The sequence below is a fragment of the Alligator sinensis genome, unplaced genomic scaffold (genome assembly GCF_000455745.1).
Source record: "Alligator sinensis unplaced genomic scaffold, ASM45574v1 scaffold632_1, whole genome shotgun sequence".
NCBI lineage: Eukaryota > Metazoa > Chordata > Crocodylia > Alligatoridae > Alligator > Alligator sinensis.
Genome location: NW_005842408.1, coordinates 190845 through 207937, shown reverse-complemented (window position 1 = coordinate 207937; position 17093 = coordinate 190845). Strand labels below are relative to the sequence as shown.

General features: G+C 39.8%; 1 protein-coding gene across 7 annotated transcripts in view; it reads right to left on the bottom strand.

Moving 5' to 3' along the window:
• Window positions 1–17093, bottom strand: part of OPA1 (OPA1, mitochondrial dynamin like GTPase) — a 72713-nt gene that overhangs the window by 40987 nt on the left and 14633 nt on the right. For 5 of the 7 annotated variants that reach the window (XM_025211499.1, XM_025211496.1, XM_025211502.1 and 2 more), the window contains 13 exons: window positions 14739–14849; window positions 9534–9587; window positions 8317–8421; window positions 7202–7288; window positions 5524–5637; window positions 4341–4421; window positions 3782–3856; window positions 3461–3532; window positions 3273–3372; window positions 2012–2142; window positions 1542–1614; window positions 1372–1444; window positions 773–888 (listed from right to left, as the gene is read on the bottom strand). In XM_025211499.1, coding sequence (XP_025067284.1) covers window positions 773–888; window positions 1372–1444; window positions 1542–1614; window positions 2012–2142; window positions 3273–3372; window positions 3461–3532; window positions 3782–3856; window positions 4341–4421; window positions 5524–5637; window positions 7202–7288; window positions 8317–8421; window positions 9534–9587; window positions 14739–14849 — 1192 coding nt within the window. The remainder of the gene's footprint in view (window positions 1–772; window positions 889–1371; window positions 1445–1541; window positions 1615–2011; window positions 2143–3272; window positions 3373–3460; window positions 3533–3781; window positions 3857–4340; window positions 4422–5523; window positions 5638–7201; window positions 7289–8316; window positions 8422–9533; window positions 9588–14738; window positions 14850–17093) is intronic. The other 2 variants (XM_025211500.1, XM_025211503.1) reach the window with 1 other exon arrangement.

Here is a 17093-nt window from a genome sequence, read left to right as displayed (position 1 = left end):
TTGGAAAGCAAACATATGAGAAGAAGCTGAAGGAGCTAGGCACGTTCAGTTTGCAGGAAAGGTGCTTAAGAGAGGACATGATAGCAGTCTTCATATGTTTGAAGGATTGCCATAAAGAAGAGGGAAAACTCCTGTTCTCTCCTGCTGCAGAGAAGAGGACGCAGACCAATGTCTTGAAGCTGCAGCAAAGTAAATTGAGCTTGGATGTCTGGAAACGCTTCTTCACTATTAGAGGCGCAGGGCAGTGGCATAGACTGCCTAGGGAAGTTGTGGACTCTCCATCACTGAAAGTCTTCAAGAATAGGTTGCACAACCACTAGTCAGGGATGATGTAGGCGTACTATGCCTATGTTCTACTATGGGTATTTTGGACCGGGAAACTATCTTGCCCCCAGCAGGGACAAAGGAATACTCACACTTTGTTGGAGAGTTCAGAATCATTTCCCTCTCACTTACATAGATACTTGTTTATCTAATAAAGCTGCAGCCTTTATACCACAAATTCTCTTTGACTTGAGAGATACCTCTTGCCCACAGGCTCCCCACACGGGAGCTAGCTATTTCTTATTAAAAAGCATGATCATAAATAAATGATGAATTATGCTGGCCACGGGATTCTTCCCTCTGCAGAAAAGCTGAATTACAGCTCATTCACAGAACCGCATAATGGAAACTTGCAAACTTCCTGAAAACATTATGTCTGCCCTTAGTCAATGCTATGAGGCTTTGCCTCCAGGTACATTAGAGACAGAGACAGAGAGAGAGAGATTACCTTTAAAAGCATCGGCCTGCTGCTCCACAGATTCTCTCACCATTTTCCAAAAGCAATCTGACACGGCAAGGCTTAGGTTGCGTGTTGTTACCTGGTGGGCCTTCAGCATACATGTTCTGTGAAGAAAGAGATCCATATGAACAGAAAAATATTTCAAGAATAAAACCCTATTTTACGTACTAGAAAATAATTCAACATGAGAGCATGCATCTGCCTAAAACCTTGATTCTCCACTCAGGCATCCAAATGCACAAAATTGCATTTGGAGTCTTCTTAGCATTAAAACACAGGCTCAGTGCAGCCTCTGAGGGAAACTTTGGGACACAAGTGTCTAAGGAACATGCATCTGGTCTCTTCCTTCACAGGAAATGCAAATTTGCTAAATCAGAGGCATCTGTTCAGTTCACTGCAGGCAGACCACATAGCTAGCTGTTAGAAGGGGAAGCTACGCTTGCCCACACAGATCTTTGAGAATTAGAAGACATTGCAACATGCAAAGTGCTTTCCTAATCCAAGTCTGTAAAAAGTTAAACTACAGAAATGTGTTTGCAATTACTGATGAGATGCACTTTAATACCAAAAAATAAATAGCAACATACTTTAAGAGTTTTGAATTTTGAAAAAAATCCTCTTCATATTCTTTAATAGAGTCGATACTTTCATTGGTGTTTCCTAAAGAAAGGAGAGAGTGCTGCAACAGTTCCATTGAGGCAATGATCCATTCCATGTCAGCAAAGAGTCAAAGAATCAGACATGGAACTCTATTTACCTTTTCCAGTGACAACTGCAAAATAACCCAGCGCCTTCATTGGGAAGAGTTTACCTTCAATGATTTGTTGGATCTATGAAAATAAATATAAAAGACCACAAGCTGAACTGACGTGTGTTCTCGTTTCTTTAACATACTTTTAAAAACATTTAAAAGCTATATTTAATGATAGAGAAGTCTAACAAAAAATGGGTTTTTTTAGCGGATTATGCAAAGGCTCCACTACATTTTGAAAGATGTAATTTAAAGGAAAAATACTAAAAATGGAGCAAACTATTTAGAAGACCGAAAGTCACCTGAAATGAATAAAAGCATGAAGTCCAGTCAAGGATTAGATTTACATAAAGATGGAAAGACATTTTTGTGACAGGTAGGTGCATTGCTATGTTTGTATTTGCACCACAATTCTTTGCAGTGCTGTCCTAATTTAGGAACTGGGGCAGGAGGGGGAATACACGGTTTATACTTGCCCTGTTTGGACTGGCCACATTTTTTTCAGCAAGATCCACTTTAGTCAAAACAAAAATTGTCCTCTTTCCTTGAGGATCCATTTGACTGACTAAGTCAGTGACAATACTGCGCTCTGCATCCACTGACCCATCTAGGAAAAAAAAAACGACAAAGTTGCCATTTCAGGGACCGGTAAGCAAAATTCAGCACTAGAACTCTAAGAATTTAATAGGTATTAAAATTATATATTTTTTTAGTAAGCTGGTTGAGTGAAGTCCATAATGTTAATGATAAAATCCCTAATCATTTAGTTTCTCGCACAAGCAGAAAAAAATTTCCACTTTTTCTTTCCATTAGAAAAAATTGGGCTCTTGGTAACAGAGTGTTTAAAATGACTAACAACAAAAATAAGATTTAAACCCAAGCTAAAATACACTGAACTTTAAACATTTACTAGGTCTTCTAAAGGGTATTCTCTCTACTACAGTCTGCAACCTTTGAACACTGTCTTGGGGAAACTTTGGCCATGTCCAGACGAGTGACTGCGCTGTCTGCGGTGCCACACACTGCACGTTCAGGTGTTCCCCACATTGGTACCTTGCAAACCCCATGGTCAAAAAAACCCACATGGAAAAAAGCAGGGCTGTGCACATGGCGACAGCATGCACCACCCAAAACTGGAGCCTGGCTGGCTGGAGCCATGCTCCAGCTGCCGGCCAAGTTCTCAGCTGTAGGATCACGGGGGCTTTAGCTTCCCAAGGCCCAAGCAACTGTGCATGCCCCAGCCTCCCCTACCCAACCCGGGGTAACCTGCCGCATGCTAGAGCACGCATGGCATGGGCGTTCCCCGGGGACAAGCAACAGTAGCACAAGGTGTGCCGCTGCTTCTTGTCCCTGGGGTACCAAACTTCCGCACTTCTCTGGACGCGGCCTTTGTGTTTACCCTGTGTCACCATCTTGGTTATATTTTAAAAGTAATAAAAAGCACGTAAGATCTGTATCCATTTCTTTTCATTAGTGGCAAAAAAGTGCATGTGAAGCACCTTCTAGCTTAAGAAAAAAATGACAACCACCAAGGGCCGGTGGGGCCCACAGACCAAATTCCCACATTATTTCAGATGACCTGCATCCATTTCTTGAAAGCACAGAAGGCTTAAACATTGATTTCTGCTCAGGGCCAGCTTTCTAAAACTCTGGTTGAACAATCTAAAGAGCCTGTTGCAAGGCTTTAATTGATAGAAACCAGTACCATATGAATTACTGTCTCTAGTCCTAACTTACCTTGAATACAAAGGATGATGGCATTAGGGTTCTGCATATAGGCTTTGCTGATACTGAAGATAGTTTCCTTAGTGTCTGGAGCCATACCTGAGGTCACAGTCTATAATATACATATATAAGAAAGAGGTCACAAAAGACTGCTTCCTCTGGCAAGAGATTATCAACTAATATTACTGCTGTATACTCACACTAATGACACCAGGCAAATCTACCAGCACCATTCTCTGCAGGCCAGGACCTTTCACGTTTAAGGAAATGGTCTGTAAAACAACATTGGAATGATATTTTTTTTCACCGCAGGTTTTTTAGTTTTTTTAAAATACAAGAAGTCTCACGCTAAATGAAAAATAGGCCTGGCAGAAGAGTTGTTTTACAGGATCAATCCAGTTTATATCGTGCAGTTCTTACAGTTGGTACCAACTCATTAGAGACAGCCCCAGAATTGAAGGGACAAGTACAAATGAGCTATACAAAAAGGATTTCCCCCCACAGTGAACAGCAAGCCTTACCTCAGTACTAACAGTGCATCCTTCTTTCACGCTGTTCCTCATTCTGATTTCTATCTCGTTTCTCAAGGCTGCAAGCTGTTTTGACACAACCAAAGATTTTAGAACTAATAACACTCAGCACTAACCAAATATTACCTGTTAATTGCAGAACGTCCACTAGCATGAGTGAAAAAGGGGACTTATCAGCTATAAAGCAGCCTTTATCCCAAGATCTTTGTTTAGAAATGCTGATGAGACTCAAAAGGCACCCGAGAGGCAGGTAAAAAGACTATCTGTTTTGGTGAGTGGAGTTGCAAAAGTCTGACTAGGATTGCTTTTGATTCTCAGCACTCAGAAGTATCGCTGGAAGCTGTAACACTGAGGCGCCTGTTCTACTGGGTACAATTCATCACCTCCCAAATCTAAACAGCAATCATACTGAAATGGAGTTTAACTCTTAGCAAAATGCTTTGCTTTATTCAAAAGTCATCTGGCTTTGTACTCAAATGAGGAACAACAGCCCAGCACAAACAAAGACACAATAACATTACATTTTCCTCCATCTATTTCTTATACTCACATCCTCCTCCTTGGTCAGATCAAACTCCCGAGAGCTATCTTTGAACAAAGCCACATGGTGGGGACCTTCACTAAGGGTGACCTAATAGTTAGGGAGAAGAAACATGTTACTAAAAATCTTAAAAGAAAAGGGCTACAAGTCAGAAAAAAAAGAAAGCAAATGATGACATCTGATATTTTCAAATATAATTTAAATGATTAACAACTCAGGAAAGGTTCTTGATTGATAACTTTCTAAATAAAAATCTTTTAGTTATTCACCAAACATAGAAGCGACAGTGTAAGTAGTCACAACTGAAGTCAGTGCGGCTACCACAGTAGGAGGTACTACATATGCTCTAGCACAGGAATGGGCAAAATATGGCCCTCAGGCAGGAGGAATTTTGCCTGCCCCACAGTGAATCCCTCGGTCCTGTCCAGCTGAAGCACACGGGGCAGTCTGGGTCATGGCGCGTGCAGTTGGTCCCACCACACCCAGGCGCGCAGCAGGGCTGGGATGGCATGGCAGCCAGACTCCATTTTCCAGCAGCCCCAGCAGTGGCGGCTCCTTCTAGTTGCCACTGCTGGACCTAGCCCCACTGCCCATCTACCTGCGTCCACTGCCAGGGGCGGGACCCACGTGAGCAGGGCCCGTGGCCAGGCAGCATGGATAGGGCTAAAGGCAGCAGCCTCTGGGAGCAAGACAGGCGGGTGGGGCCCAAGAGACCCTGGGATCATGGGGCAGTAACAGGCCAGGGCTGGCGCAAAGCCATGATCAGCTGCCTGAGCACCCCTGCGAGAGGCGCGGGTCCTGCGGGCAGGGGCACGCAAGGAACGAATTGCAGCTCTGCCCTGGTCTCATGCTGTCACTGCCCCATGACCCTGCCCTATGATCCCAGCCTCACCCACTCCCGCACACTGCTCCCCATGGGGACGGGAGGGGGACAGACTCAGTCTGTGACAGCTCACCAAAACTCCCTATATGGCCTGCAGACCCAAATAATTGCCCACCCCTGCTCTAGGAGCACATACTGATAGGATATGGCCATGCAGAATGTTTGCCGTCAACGATACTCTCTTAAAAAACAGGCACTTGTGCACACGTGCAAATTAGCTTAATTATCAGATAAGACCGACTCAGCATTTAGAGATGCTTTGATTCTTGAATATTGTTATAAGGATTAAGATACATCTCTGCTGCTTACCTTAACAGGAGAACGTGTCATCATCTCCCCAGACCCTCGAGGAAATATCCGAGCTTGGGCAATCATTTCTAGCACGCTGGTTTTTCCTGCGCTCTGATCTCCAACCACAACTACCTGAAATGATGGGTTCAATAATCACTGGCCTTCAGTCATTAAGACAATTTCTGAGTTTCACAAAATGTACTAAGAACTTAGTTTAAACGTCAACAGAAAGTGCAAAAATCCATATAAGCACTGGCTACTAGGGCTGTGTGAAGCTTTGGGTGGTGATACGATTCGGAGGAGATTCGGTCCGATCTGGTGGCCGAATCTCTGAAACTGAATCCAATCGGGGGACCAATTTAAAGGTTTGAATCGATTCAATGCTCTCTGAAGCTTCGGAAAAGATTCGGAAAGCGTCAATGATTCACGCAGTCCCTGGTAGCTGCAGCCAACTCTGAGCTGGTAAGTACTAGGGGTGGGGGAAGTGGGGCTGGGGAGGGGATCATGGGGGGAACCCTGCTATCCCCCCAACCCCTCCCACTCCCCCAGCCCCCCTGATCGCCCGGGGTGTGATTCCCACTCTCCCCCACTGTGTGGGGGGCTCTACATGAGCCACCCCAACCCCCCACATCACTTCCCCAGCCCCCACGGGTGCCCTGCCGAGGCCAGCTCTGGCCCTTTATGAAAAAAAAACAACCAAGAAAAGCCCTGGGACTCACCACTCTTACTAGGGCCTTGGGGGGGCTCATGTAGAGCCCCCCATGTTGGGTGGGGTAATGGGGGGCAGCGGGGATCACCCCCAGCTGACAGGAGCGGTGAGCACCGGGGCTTTTTTTCCCCAAAGAGCCGGGAGCTGGGATGGGCAGGGCAGCCATTGCTGGGCGGCAGGGGATGGGCCTGGCTGATTCAGAGATTCAGCAGCAGCCGAATCTCTGAATCAGATTTGCCAAATCGAATCGGGACAGTGATTCGAATCACTGAATCAAATCACTGTCCCCCAAATCGGCTGAATCCAAATCCGAAGCAAATACTAGCCACTTCGCACAGGCCTGCTGGTTACATTGGATATGAAAGGAAACGTGTTATAAGTGATTCCTTAATACGTAGTTTTAATCATCTAACAATTCAGATTTTTGTTTAAGTTATTTAAAAGTAAAAAGTAGAGTCTGGATCTGAACCATGGTTAGAACTTGTCAGTGGCTAAACCAATGTTTGAACCAAGGTTTGACTCAATGGTGCCTAAAGACATATGACATGCTCTCACAAGGTTTTGGTCATATCTACATTGGGAAACATGCCTCTTTCCATTTTAGATGTGAACCAGAAACTGCAGGGGAAAGCATGGATGCAGAAACCACATCTTCATCCGAAAAAACAAAGGGATTCACATTCAGTGCAAGTATTTGATAATTTTTAAAAAGAGAAAAAGAAAAAAAGTAATTCAATTGACAATGTGTGTAAAAATCCAAGGACAATGGACTGCCTTTAATTTTTAATTATTCTTGAATATATGAAAATGCCCTTCAATTAAATTAGTCTTCTGATCTTTCTGCAAGTAACATAAAAAATGCTGCTAACTCTTAATTTTGTGTCTGCTAACCAGTACATGCAACTTTTACATAAGTACAATAATATTCCCTGTGCAAAATAATGTTTTTTGCCAAATACAAATCTCCAGTGAAGAATTAAAACTTACCCGAGGTAGATGATCTTGGGTATTATAGCTGGCATCATAGTCGGACAGAATGTCTAGAACTTCAGAATACATATCAATCAAAGATTTCTAAAAAGAATTGAAAATATAAGGGGAAGAGAGCCAAGTAGCAGAGCTGAGACCAAGTGTAAAAAAAATTCACCTATATGTCTTGTAAGGAGGATTCCTGCATGCTTACTCTCTCAAGGGCTTAAGCCCTGAACATTTAGCACTGCAGCCCAAATCACCATATTAACCACAAAGAGCTGGCACCAAATGTAATTTGTTGTCCTTTGCAGACAAGCCACTACAGGAGGATGTACAGTTCACTGAAACAGTAGGGTTTGGTATCTGATTTTACAGACAGCATGGCTGAATATTCAGACTTCACCAATTCTGAAATGGTGCAGTTAAGTATCTGAAAAGTAGGTTTCCCATGTTAAATATCTGGGTTCAATTCCTAGAGGTTTGCTCAGTATGAATGGCTAAGTGCACATTGTGCTTGGTCCCATTTCAACTCCCTCTGGCAGCACTTGGCACATGGATCACTGAGGAGCAGTGCATGCGTGTCATCCAAAGGATGCCCGGTTTTTTGGCAGCAAGCTAAGCATAAGCTGTATTTAGCAAAACACTCTGAATGTTTTCATCAACAGCTCTTAACTTTGTAAATTTGCCTGGATTTAAATAGGGACATCAAAAGATGTCTCCCTGACCTCAGCACTGTTTTCCCCACCATGTTTCAAATTACCCAATGCAAATCATGGAGGCTCCAGAGCATTGTACCGAAACAGCAAAACCATTCTATAGTTAAAAACCAAACAGGCTGAAGTGATACAATACTGCCCAATCCACAAATACATTTTTTTCATGTATGTAGTTATGTAGATAAACTTAGCAATTTCAGCTGTGTTTTTGGTATAAAACTACTGCTACATGTAATAAAATACAGATAATGCCCAATTAGAAATGAAGTACGGACAAGTCTGCAAAGGACCATTCATGAGACACCTAAAGTGTCTCACCTACTTAAAGACTGATATAAGAAAAGTGATTTGGAGTGGTTGGGCTCATAGCTTCATTTGGATTCCTCATTGCTGTGTAGATACATGGTGGAGTACCTTTAGTTTCCTCTGATGAATGCCTTTGTCATCTCTTTGCAAGACCAGCTTTCTTAATTCTTTATTCTCCTTCTCTAAGCGCTCAAGCATTCGTTGATATTTGAGCTTCAAAACAAAAGTACAAATTTGAGAATAACAATAAAAATAATGGGCACAGATAAGTCAATGTTTATTAATATAAGAAGTTTACTATGTGAAAAAGCATCAATGCACCAGCCAAGTCTTTCAAAACTATCAAGCTTGTTAAAATCTGAAATAACTGAACAAAACTATTAACAAAATACTTCTCAGATATAAAAAAGTAGGCAAGGTAGAGATGCATCTTATAGACCAAGTGAATCAGAGATGCATAAACTTTTACTAGCATAAGCTTTCATGAGCAACAGCTCACTTCCTCAGATGAAGATGATCAGATCATTAACAGGCTTCTTTGCCTACAGTTGTTAGCATAGTTCAGGTTTGTTAAAGAAAGAACAGTCCTGAACCCTGCTGTTGGTCTCAAAGCCCTCAGATAAACCGAGATACACCAAAAAACTCTTACTTTACCCTTATTAATTTTTTGCAAATTAAAGATACAGCAAAATATTCTTCTTGCAAAAATGGCTTTATATGGGAGAGGAATTTGTGAATCAATAAATCAATCTGACAGACTACTACCCATTTTAACTAATTCTCAGCCAACAATGTAAATTTTCTGCTGGGACAAGAAAAAGCGCATCTGGTTCTTGCACAGGCCACTGTGACCATAAACAGAACAATAGTCCATCATCTGTGGTGCTTCCCCAAAACAGAACTATGCAGTTTCTTATTCAACCTCTTATGCAGAATCAGCTAATGCATATTGTCTCTACTGTGCTTGTCTCTACTAGAAATGACATTTTACAGGTTGAGAGATTAAAATCAAATCCTTTTATATGTAATCCTATTTCCTACCTGAAGCAAAAGTGTGCCAGTCAAACATACCAGACCCTGCAGCTACATACAAGGAATATTAGGCACAAAACAAATCAAGACTGCTTTTAAATTTTAAAAGTAAAAACTAACACTGATGAATTAAGGATGAAGTATCATAGCCCAGTTGTAGAAATTTGGGATCCATAATCTAATAAAATTTAATTCCATTTTTTTTGCAAATATTTCACACCACAGACAGGATTTTGTTCAAAAGTCTGGCGCTGCTGCTCTCATTTTGGGCTCTTTTGGGAAGGGTTTAGTACCTGAGTGCGCAGAAGTTCTTCTTGAAGCTGATCAATTTTGTCTTTGTCAGAGACCTATAACATGAAGAAGAATATTTCTTAATATTTCTATTTCTTGACATACAGCACATCTAGTTTATCCTTAGGGTACAAATGAATCACAAAGCCAAAGTTTTATTAAACATAAGAGAAAAAACTGATTTTGCATGCATTTTCAATCAAATCAAGCTGTTAAGTCCAATTAGCATTTGGTGATTAAAGATTACTGAAGTTTCCATGCAGAACAGAAAGATCATATAAAAATCAAGCCAAGCTTTTATCTTGCAATACACACTTTCAAGACCCAATACAGAAAAACAGAACTCGAAGGATAAATAAAACTGAGTTGTGGCTTCAGGGTGGCTAAATTGTAGGATAAATAAAACTGAGTTGTGGCTTCAGGGGGGCTAAATTACTTGGGGCTATAATAGTAATTTAATGAGTACAGCATTTTAACGATGCAAACACTAACTCAACAATTTGCTACTGATACTATGTTCAACAACTCAGCTATCAATAGTCCCTGAATTTTGTAGTGCATTCTTGCCCAATGTTTGCCTTTGAGGTTCATAAAACCTCCAAGGGTGGAAATACATTGCGTGTCCTGCACAGACCTGAGTCGTGTTGGGACCTAGCTACCTAAATACAGCAAGAATGTTCTACTAGGTAAGTGCCGAGTTCATTTTTCTATTTTATCCTTCCCTTTTGTACATATAGTCCTCTCAGGTTGCTTTATGCTGGCCCACGCTATCATTCAGACAGCATTAAAAATGGGCAAGGACACGGACAAGTGATTATAAAGGTAAAGATGTTAAATGTTCAGCGAAATGAAGTCTGATCTTACTCCATTTCATACATGGAAGTCTTAAATCAATTTTTAAAACAGAAATCTGTAAGGTAAAACAGATTTAAAAATAGTAAAATCAGACATTTAAAACAATTTTCCATTTATTTCTTCAAAAACTTAAGAATACAAGCACACGTGATCTGATAACAGGCGTTATGTAAAGCTTAGAAGATAACTGACAAATGATTGAATTTAGCAAAAATAAACATGCTCCTAAAAATGTCAGAAAAATAATAATAATAAAATCAATTTTGATTTTTAAAATGAAGCCACTATAAAATATTTGCAACTCAAACAAATTCATGTTATACCAAAGAGAGTGTCACAATGTCCAGATGCAAATTTACAGGACACAAGTTTAGTATTTCAGTTCCATAACTGCTTGTAGATTTGGCACTTCACCCACCTATGGTGACTGAAATATTGAAGCCATTTAACCTATGACCATGTATTTACTTTGCAATAAGCAATATCAGATGAAAATCCATTCTGCATCCAATCGCGTTCTTATTCTTGGTGGATTTTTTTAACCAGTGAAAATAAAGAGCTAGAAATGGACCATCATTTCTTTCCATCTCTAAACCCCAAATACAGAAAGCACGGAACAGAAACTAAGAAGCAGTCACTCAACACAAAGGACGGCTTGCTGCCCATCACAAGATGCCACTAATGAGGAAACAGAGTCTGAAAAAGCGCCGTGCCTTCATTAGGGTGTTTGAGAACAACAGAGGGGCGCAAACTGCAGCCAGGAAACACCCAGCCCTGGGACACTTTCAGGATGGACACAGAAATAGGTCAAAGACGACCAAATGAATGTGCACCATCAGAGCAGCATAATGAAACTGCAGCGTGCAAACACTATCGAATTTTTAGGTATGTCGTTCAGGTGAGCTTGTACGTATGGTAGTCGGCACCTTCACAGATTTCACTGGGAGGATTTCATTCCTAATACTCCCAAGTGTTTCTATACTGTTGATAAGCAGCATAATTACTGCCAAATTACAAAGTAACAACATGGTCACACACGCCTAATTTACAGTCCTACTTTACCAAATGCTTACTTAAAAAAACCCCACAGAGCCTTTTTATTTTTCACTCTGCTGTATAATGCCTTGTGATTCCCCCCCCCATTCATGCATAAACATTATTTTTTTAAAAAGGGTAAGCTTTCCGAAGTAATTGATGTGTAAAGAGGCACTTAAATATCCACTAGGATTTTCAAAAACATTGCCTCTATTCTATTCCTCAAAGCTTCTTACACTGAACACATCACTAATATAGCTGCCTTTCTGCAGTATGTTGAGGAACAAGATTAACATTGTTACGTGTCTGAACATTAGGTGCTTTCAAAAATCCCTGTAGGTACCTACAGTCCATAGTTAATAATGGGATACGGCATCACAAACTCCCTCCTCCCCTACCAAACCAGGGACAACTCTTAGAGACAATACTGAAAATGAAAAAGCACAAAGAAATGCTTACAAGAGGCAACTATTCAAGTTGTTGCTATCTAACAAAAATCCTCCCAACTTAATACAACATTTAACCCAATGGAAAATAAATAAAATGAAAAAACCCCAATGGGAATGAATTCCCTTTTGACAGTTATAAAAACTGTATTAAAAGTGAACAGACATAACAGATGCCCTCTGGATTTATAGTTCTTTCTAAAGAGAACATCTAGACTATTTTGAAGAGAAATTAAGACAAAAAACTGAAAAATAGAAATAGTTTGGGCAGTTTACAGTTCCTTCTTTTATAACACTACTGGAAAGCTCTACATAACACAATGCATGCACAGCCTTTTACTGCTTGATTAATTCACTGCAATCTCATACTGACAAAAATGCCTATGACGTATTAAAACAAGAGGAACAAGCATACGAATGAAACTCTGCCAGTTCGGTTTTCAGCCGACAGGCAAGCAGATAGACTTGCAAAATAAAGTGAAACACATCCAGCCCCATCAAAAATGAATGTACCCTGGCTGTTTTCAGTGGGAGCTGAAACTGTGCCTGCCAAAGGCAGAGTTTAGATCAACAGCTGGAATCTCTGAATTATATCCTCCTTTTAACGTGTGCAGGAACAAGTGGTCTGCTTAATCCAATCATTCAATTTGTTTCACAGTAAAAGGTTTAATTGTGACAAAATACGATGCATTATCATTTCCTTTTCCCTGGCATGTATACAGCACAGCACATCTTAACGTTAAAAGCTAGCTTTTTTGTTATTACAAAGAAAATTACATTCGCAGCATTTCGGAAATGCAATTAGTATTCATCTTTACAGAACCGGAAATCACTAGGCTATTGAACTGGAGGCAAAAAAAGGTGAAATTCCTTGCAGGCAACGATTAATAATGTCATGCTTTCTTCTTCACTGGTTCCTTCTAAAACGGAGACAGTTTTAAATCTCAAGTATGACATTCCTTTTCCAGCAACTGTTTCGACTCTTTAGGTATCCCAGTTTACACAACTGCTTTAGAGTCTGAAGACATAAAGTAGCCCAGTAGGAAGACTTCCTTTGAAAAAGCTCTTTAGAAATATGGGGAAGTTGCTCTGTGGACCAATTCTGCCTTTCTGTTCCGGACTGCAGCTCCCTCAGCGCAGTCGGATATGACACTGTACCAAGACACAACACTAACCGCTTCTGCTATTAGTACAGATGCTGCACGCTGCGCGATGCAGGGGAAGAGGAGTCCTCTGATGAGAAGAAAATGGCAAATAGGAAAAATATAATAAACAGACAGTACCTCTGGTTTTCTAATGCCAGTATCCCTCTTGATGGGAACTCTGTTTCTATGACCGTGGAGGACTAGCTAACCTACTACCGAGCAATTTTTACGAGTAGTTAGATTTCAGTGCCTTGCACGTTCAAGCCCTTTATTGCACAGTGAGTGGTCTCACTGAGGGCAAAACCAGTCAATTTTCTCTAAACAGAAAGGGGACATATAAATGAGAAAAAAAACCCCAGAGACACATCTTCCTCCCTACTCATCTTCCAGTAGCTGTACAGAGAAGAAAGAATAGTTTTTACTGACTGTGAATGACTGTATGTACCATTTTAAACTAATTTAAAAAATGACGGCTGGAAATAGAATGGAATTCTTAAACTCAAAATGCTCCCTCAGTTTTAGAGATTGAAAAATGATCTCCTTCAGGATACCTCAGTGAAACGTCACACAAATTCACACAACACAATGGACAGATCTCTCCACCTTTCTATTGCATCTATCTTCCGATGTAGAGAAAGTTAAGTTCAGTGGTTGTTTCCAGAGCTATGGAGTTGTGCAGGTCAGAAAAAAGGGGCGATTCTGTGAGCACAGGAACTGCACCAAAATGTATTTCCATACACAGAAGCAAAAAAGAATACACTCCAATAATTAGGTCTGAAGTGCCTCAAGCTGCCAAGTTGCAGGGGTGTAGGTTTTAGCCGTGTTGGTCTAAGGACATAGGCAGACAAGGTTCCTTGGGTGAATTTGATATCTTTTATTAGACCAACCATTTGGGTTGGTCTAATAAAAGATATCAAATTCACCCAAGGAACCTTGTCAAACTACCAAAACTTTCCAACCTAATAAGCATCTCCAGATGCAGGCTAATGGATAGAAGAATTCCAGTTCCGGCGTCGACATCAACCACATAACACAACACGTCTGTGGCCAACAGAGGGGCTATGGACAATTACCTGGATACCCAGGCAAGCAAGCTAGGTGTATAAATACAGGAGTAAAGTTGTGGCTGACAGCTAACGTCTGAGCAATCTGCTAGAGCATCGTATCGTGTTACTAATAATTTTGTCACATGATATAATCAATCATTTTAACTAGGCTGGGGAAGGGGTATTTTTTATAGTTTTGTTCCAACATAATACAATTGGCTGCTGAAGCAGCATTTTAGTTCCCAACCCCGGGAGGAAACATCTCAGATATACTTTTAATTCCTCCATCCAATCTCCAAATTAGGAAACTAGGCAGCATTTACTCAGTTTAAGAATGACTGCCTAATTTCATCTCCACAAATCCCAAACATAATACCTTTAAATCATATATTTCGAAGCAAGAAACATATTAAAAAGTTTTTAAAAAACAGAAAGTTAAATTACGTATGAAACTGCTCAAGAATATCTTGTTTGTTTTTAACAACATACTTAAAGGCAAAAACCAGTTCTATCAACTGGAAGTAGAACCAGTTTATATCAGACACTCTCGTAAAACATACTTTTGCAAAAATGATCTGGGCTCACAAGCAGACAAAAATTAGATTCTTCTACATCAAATGAAGGAGGCCGAAGTATTTGATTAGTAGGAATACAGAACATAGTGTCCTTTAAGCCATCACCTTTGCCTTCTGCTGGGAAGAGCCCATGTTATATTGGTCAGCGGCTTTGCGTGCTTCTTCTTCGTGCTGCTGGATTTGCTGTTGTAACACAATGAGTTCACCAAGCAGGCCCTGCCATGAGTTTACAATAAGAAGAAAGGGAAAAATTTGGGGTGGGAGGAGAACAATGTTAAACCAAAAGGTATAACATAAAGACAGATGAAAGACAGGATTGAATGGGTCAGTTCAAACAAAAATGGAAACTGATTTGCAAAAGCTACTGCTAGCTACCTGGAACTGGCTGCAGCTAGCTAGCCTGTGTTTTGCAAAGCAAAGTCAGATAGAACAAACAATGAATAAGCTAAATTTTAGTATTATAATCATTTTTCAAAAAAGCTTTAAATTACCCTTATTTAGAGAGACACTGTGATAATTTTCAGCACCTCATTTCCAACTGTTTACATAAAATGTCTCCAGATAGAAGGACTTTTTCCACAATTGATCCATGAGACTTAGGTATTTAAATAGAAGTCAGATTTGATGTTTGGGGCCCTGCAAAAAATTGAGCGTGTGACTGCATGTGTACCAATTAATATACCTAATTTTGCTGAGGTTACAGAAGCACATATTTGGTTTTTAAATACCTCAGGCACATAGGTGGTTCGTCAAAAAACAAAATCGAGTCCTGCTACTCCCATATCCAAACTTGAAGGAACAGAAGTTTAGGGAGGATATTCTGAAATTTTCTTCACTCTCTCTTGCATCTTTGCAGTGTCTACTTAAATTATATAGTTCCTCTCGCTCACTGACAAATCCCAGGAATGTGTTGCATACTTATTCATACATCTAATTTTAATTCGCCCAATAATTATTTTTTTGCCCGTATCAATTCAGAAATGGTGTTTATTACAATTCTTTGGAATTTCTTATAGAACTTGTTTGAAAACTTGGAGGTATCTATATCAACCTATTATTTAAACACAAAATTCTGCTCAAACATAGCATTTTATTTTCAAGGGGAAAACAACAACCTGTCAACAGAATAAGAGGCTTGAAACTACACATAACAGTGTTTAAAAAAATGCATTCCACACAGTAGAGCACACAAACAAGAACAGACTCTCCCTATGCCTGAAAAAGGGTGTTTGTGCCCAAAAAGTTACAAAGAACAATTTTCCAACTGTTTAGTTGGTCTACTAAAAGATATCACATTCACCCAAAGAATCTTGCCCACAATTACCATGAACGTGAATATTTTTTTCAAAAAATGAATTTGTTCCTCAAAGCTCATCCATCATGTACATATGCTGCACAAAAAATATACATACATACATACATACATACATATATATACACACACATACATACACACACACAGGCATGTACACACAGAGACATAATATGGAGGAAGGATAAAAAAAATGAAGACACTGTCAAATATCCAAATTTTAGATTTTGTAAATGCTGTTATGTAGATTTATGTAACAATATAAATTTCACTTTTATTTCAAGGAATACGCTTCAAATCTCTACAATGCTGGAAAACCAAACATAAAAGCATTGTGTTAATACATAGGAACAGTAAATGATACTGATCTGTCAAGTGCCATATTAAATATTCACTTTTATGTATATTTTTAGAACTCTGATGATTTTTTTGTCAACAAGTAAGCTCTCAAATATGACTTGACAGTGTCCCTTTAAAAATTAAGTTAGGAGTAGGAAAATTTACAAAAGGAAGAACACATGAAATTACAGTGGCCTTGATAGCCTTAATTTGCCCATTATGTTGGACGAGGCACTATACAGTAGGATCACTTCATACAGCATTATTTAATTTGCAGTTGTTTCCTGTGATACCTGTTCCATATGTTCTCTATTCCCTGGGGAACTAAGTTTAAAAAAAAGAAAAGGAGAAAAAGAAAGAGAAAAGCATTCCCTTTAGTCCAGTACAATATAAAAGTGGGGAGTTTGATGAGTAAGATGGTTTAAACATTTAAAACTTTCTTTTCTTTAGTTTATAATAGATTCTTTTGGTTTTTTGTTGAATTATATTAGTAAAACAGAAAGAAAAAACTCTGAATATTGGAATGGCGTATATAACAATTGCCATATCAGGATAAGACCCACACACACAAAAACAACCTCTCCTTTAAATGAATTAATGGAATTTTACCTACTGAAATCACTATCGATGACTGGCTCCTTTTAATGGAATGTTACACTAAAGGCCCTGTAGTATTGCCACTTGCATTACCAAAGAAACACTCAAAAGACAGGCCAATAAACACACTACAAAGTGTATGATGCAAATTGTGCAAAAGCAACAGAAAAAGAACAGAATGATACAACTACACATGCTCTAACTTTCACTTC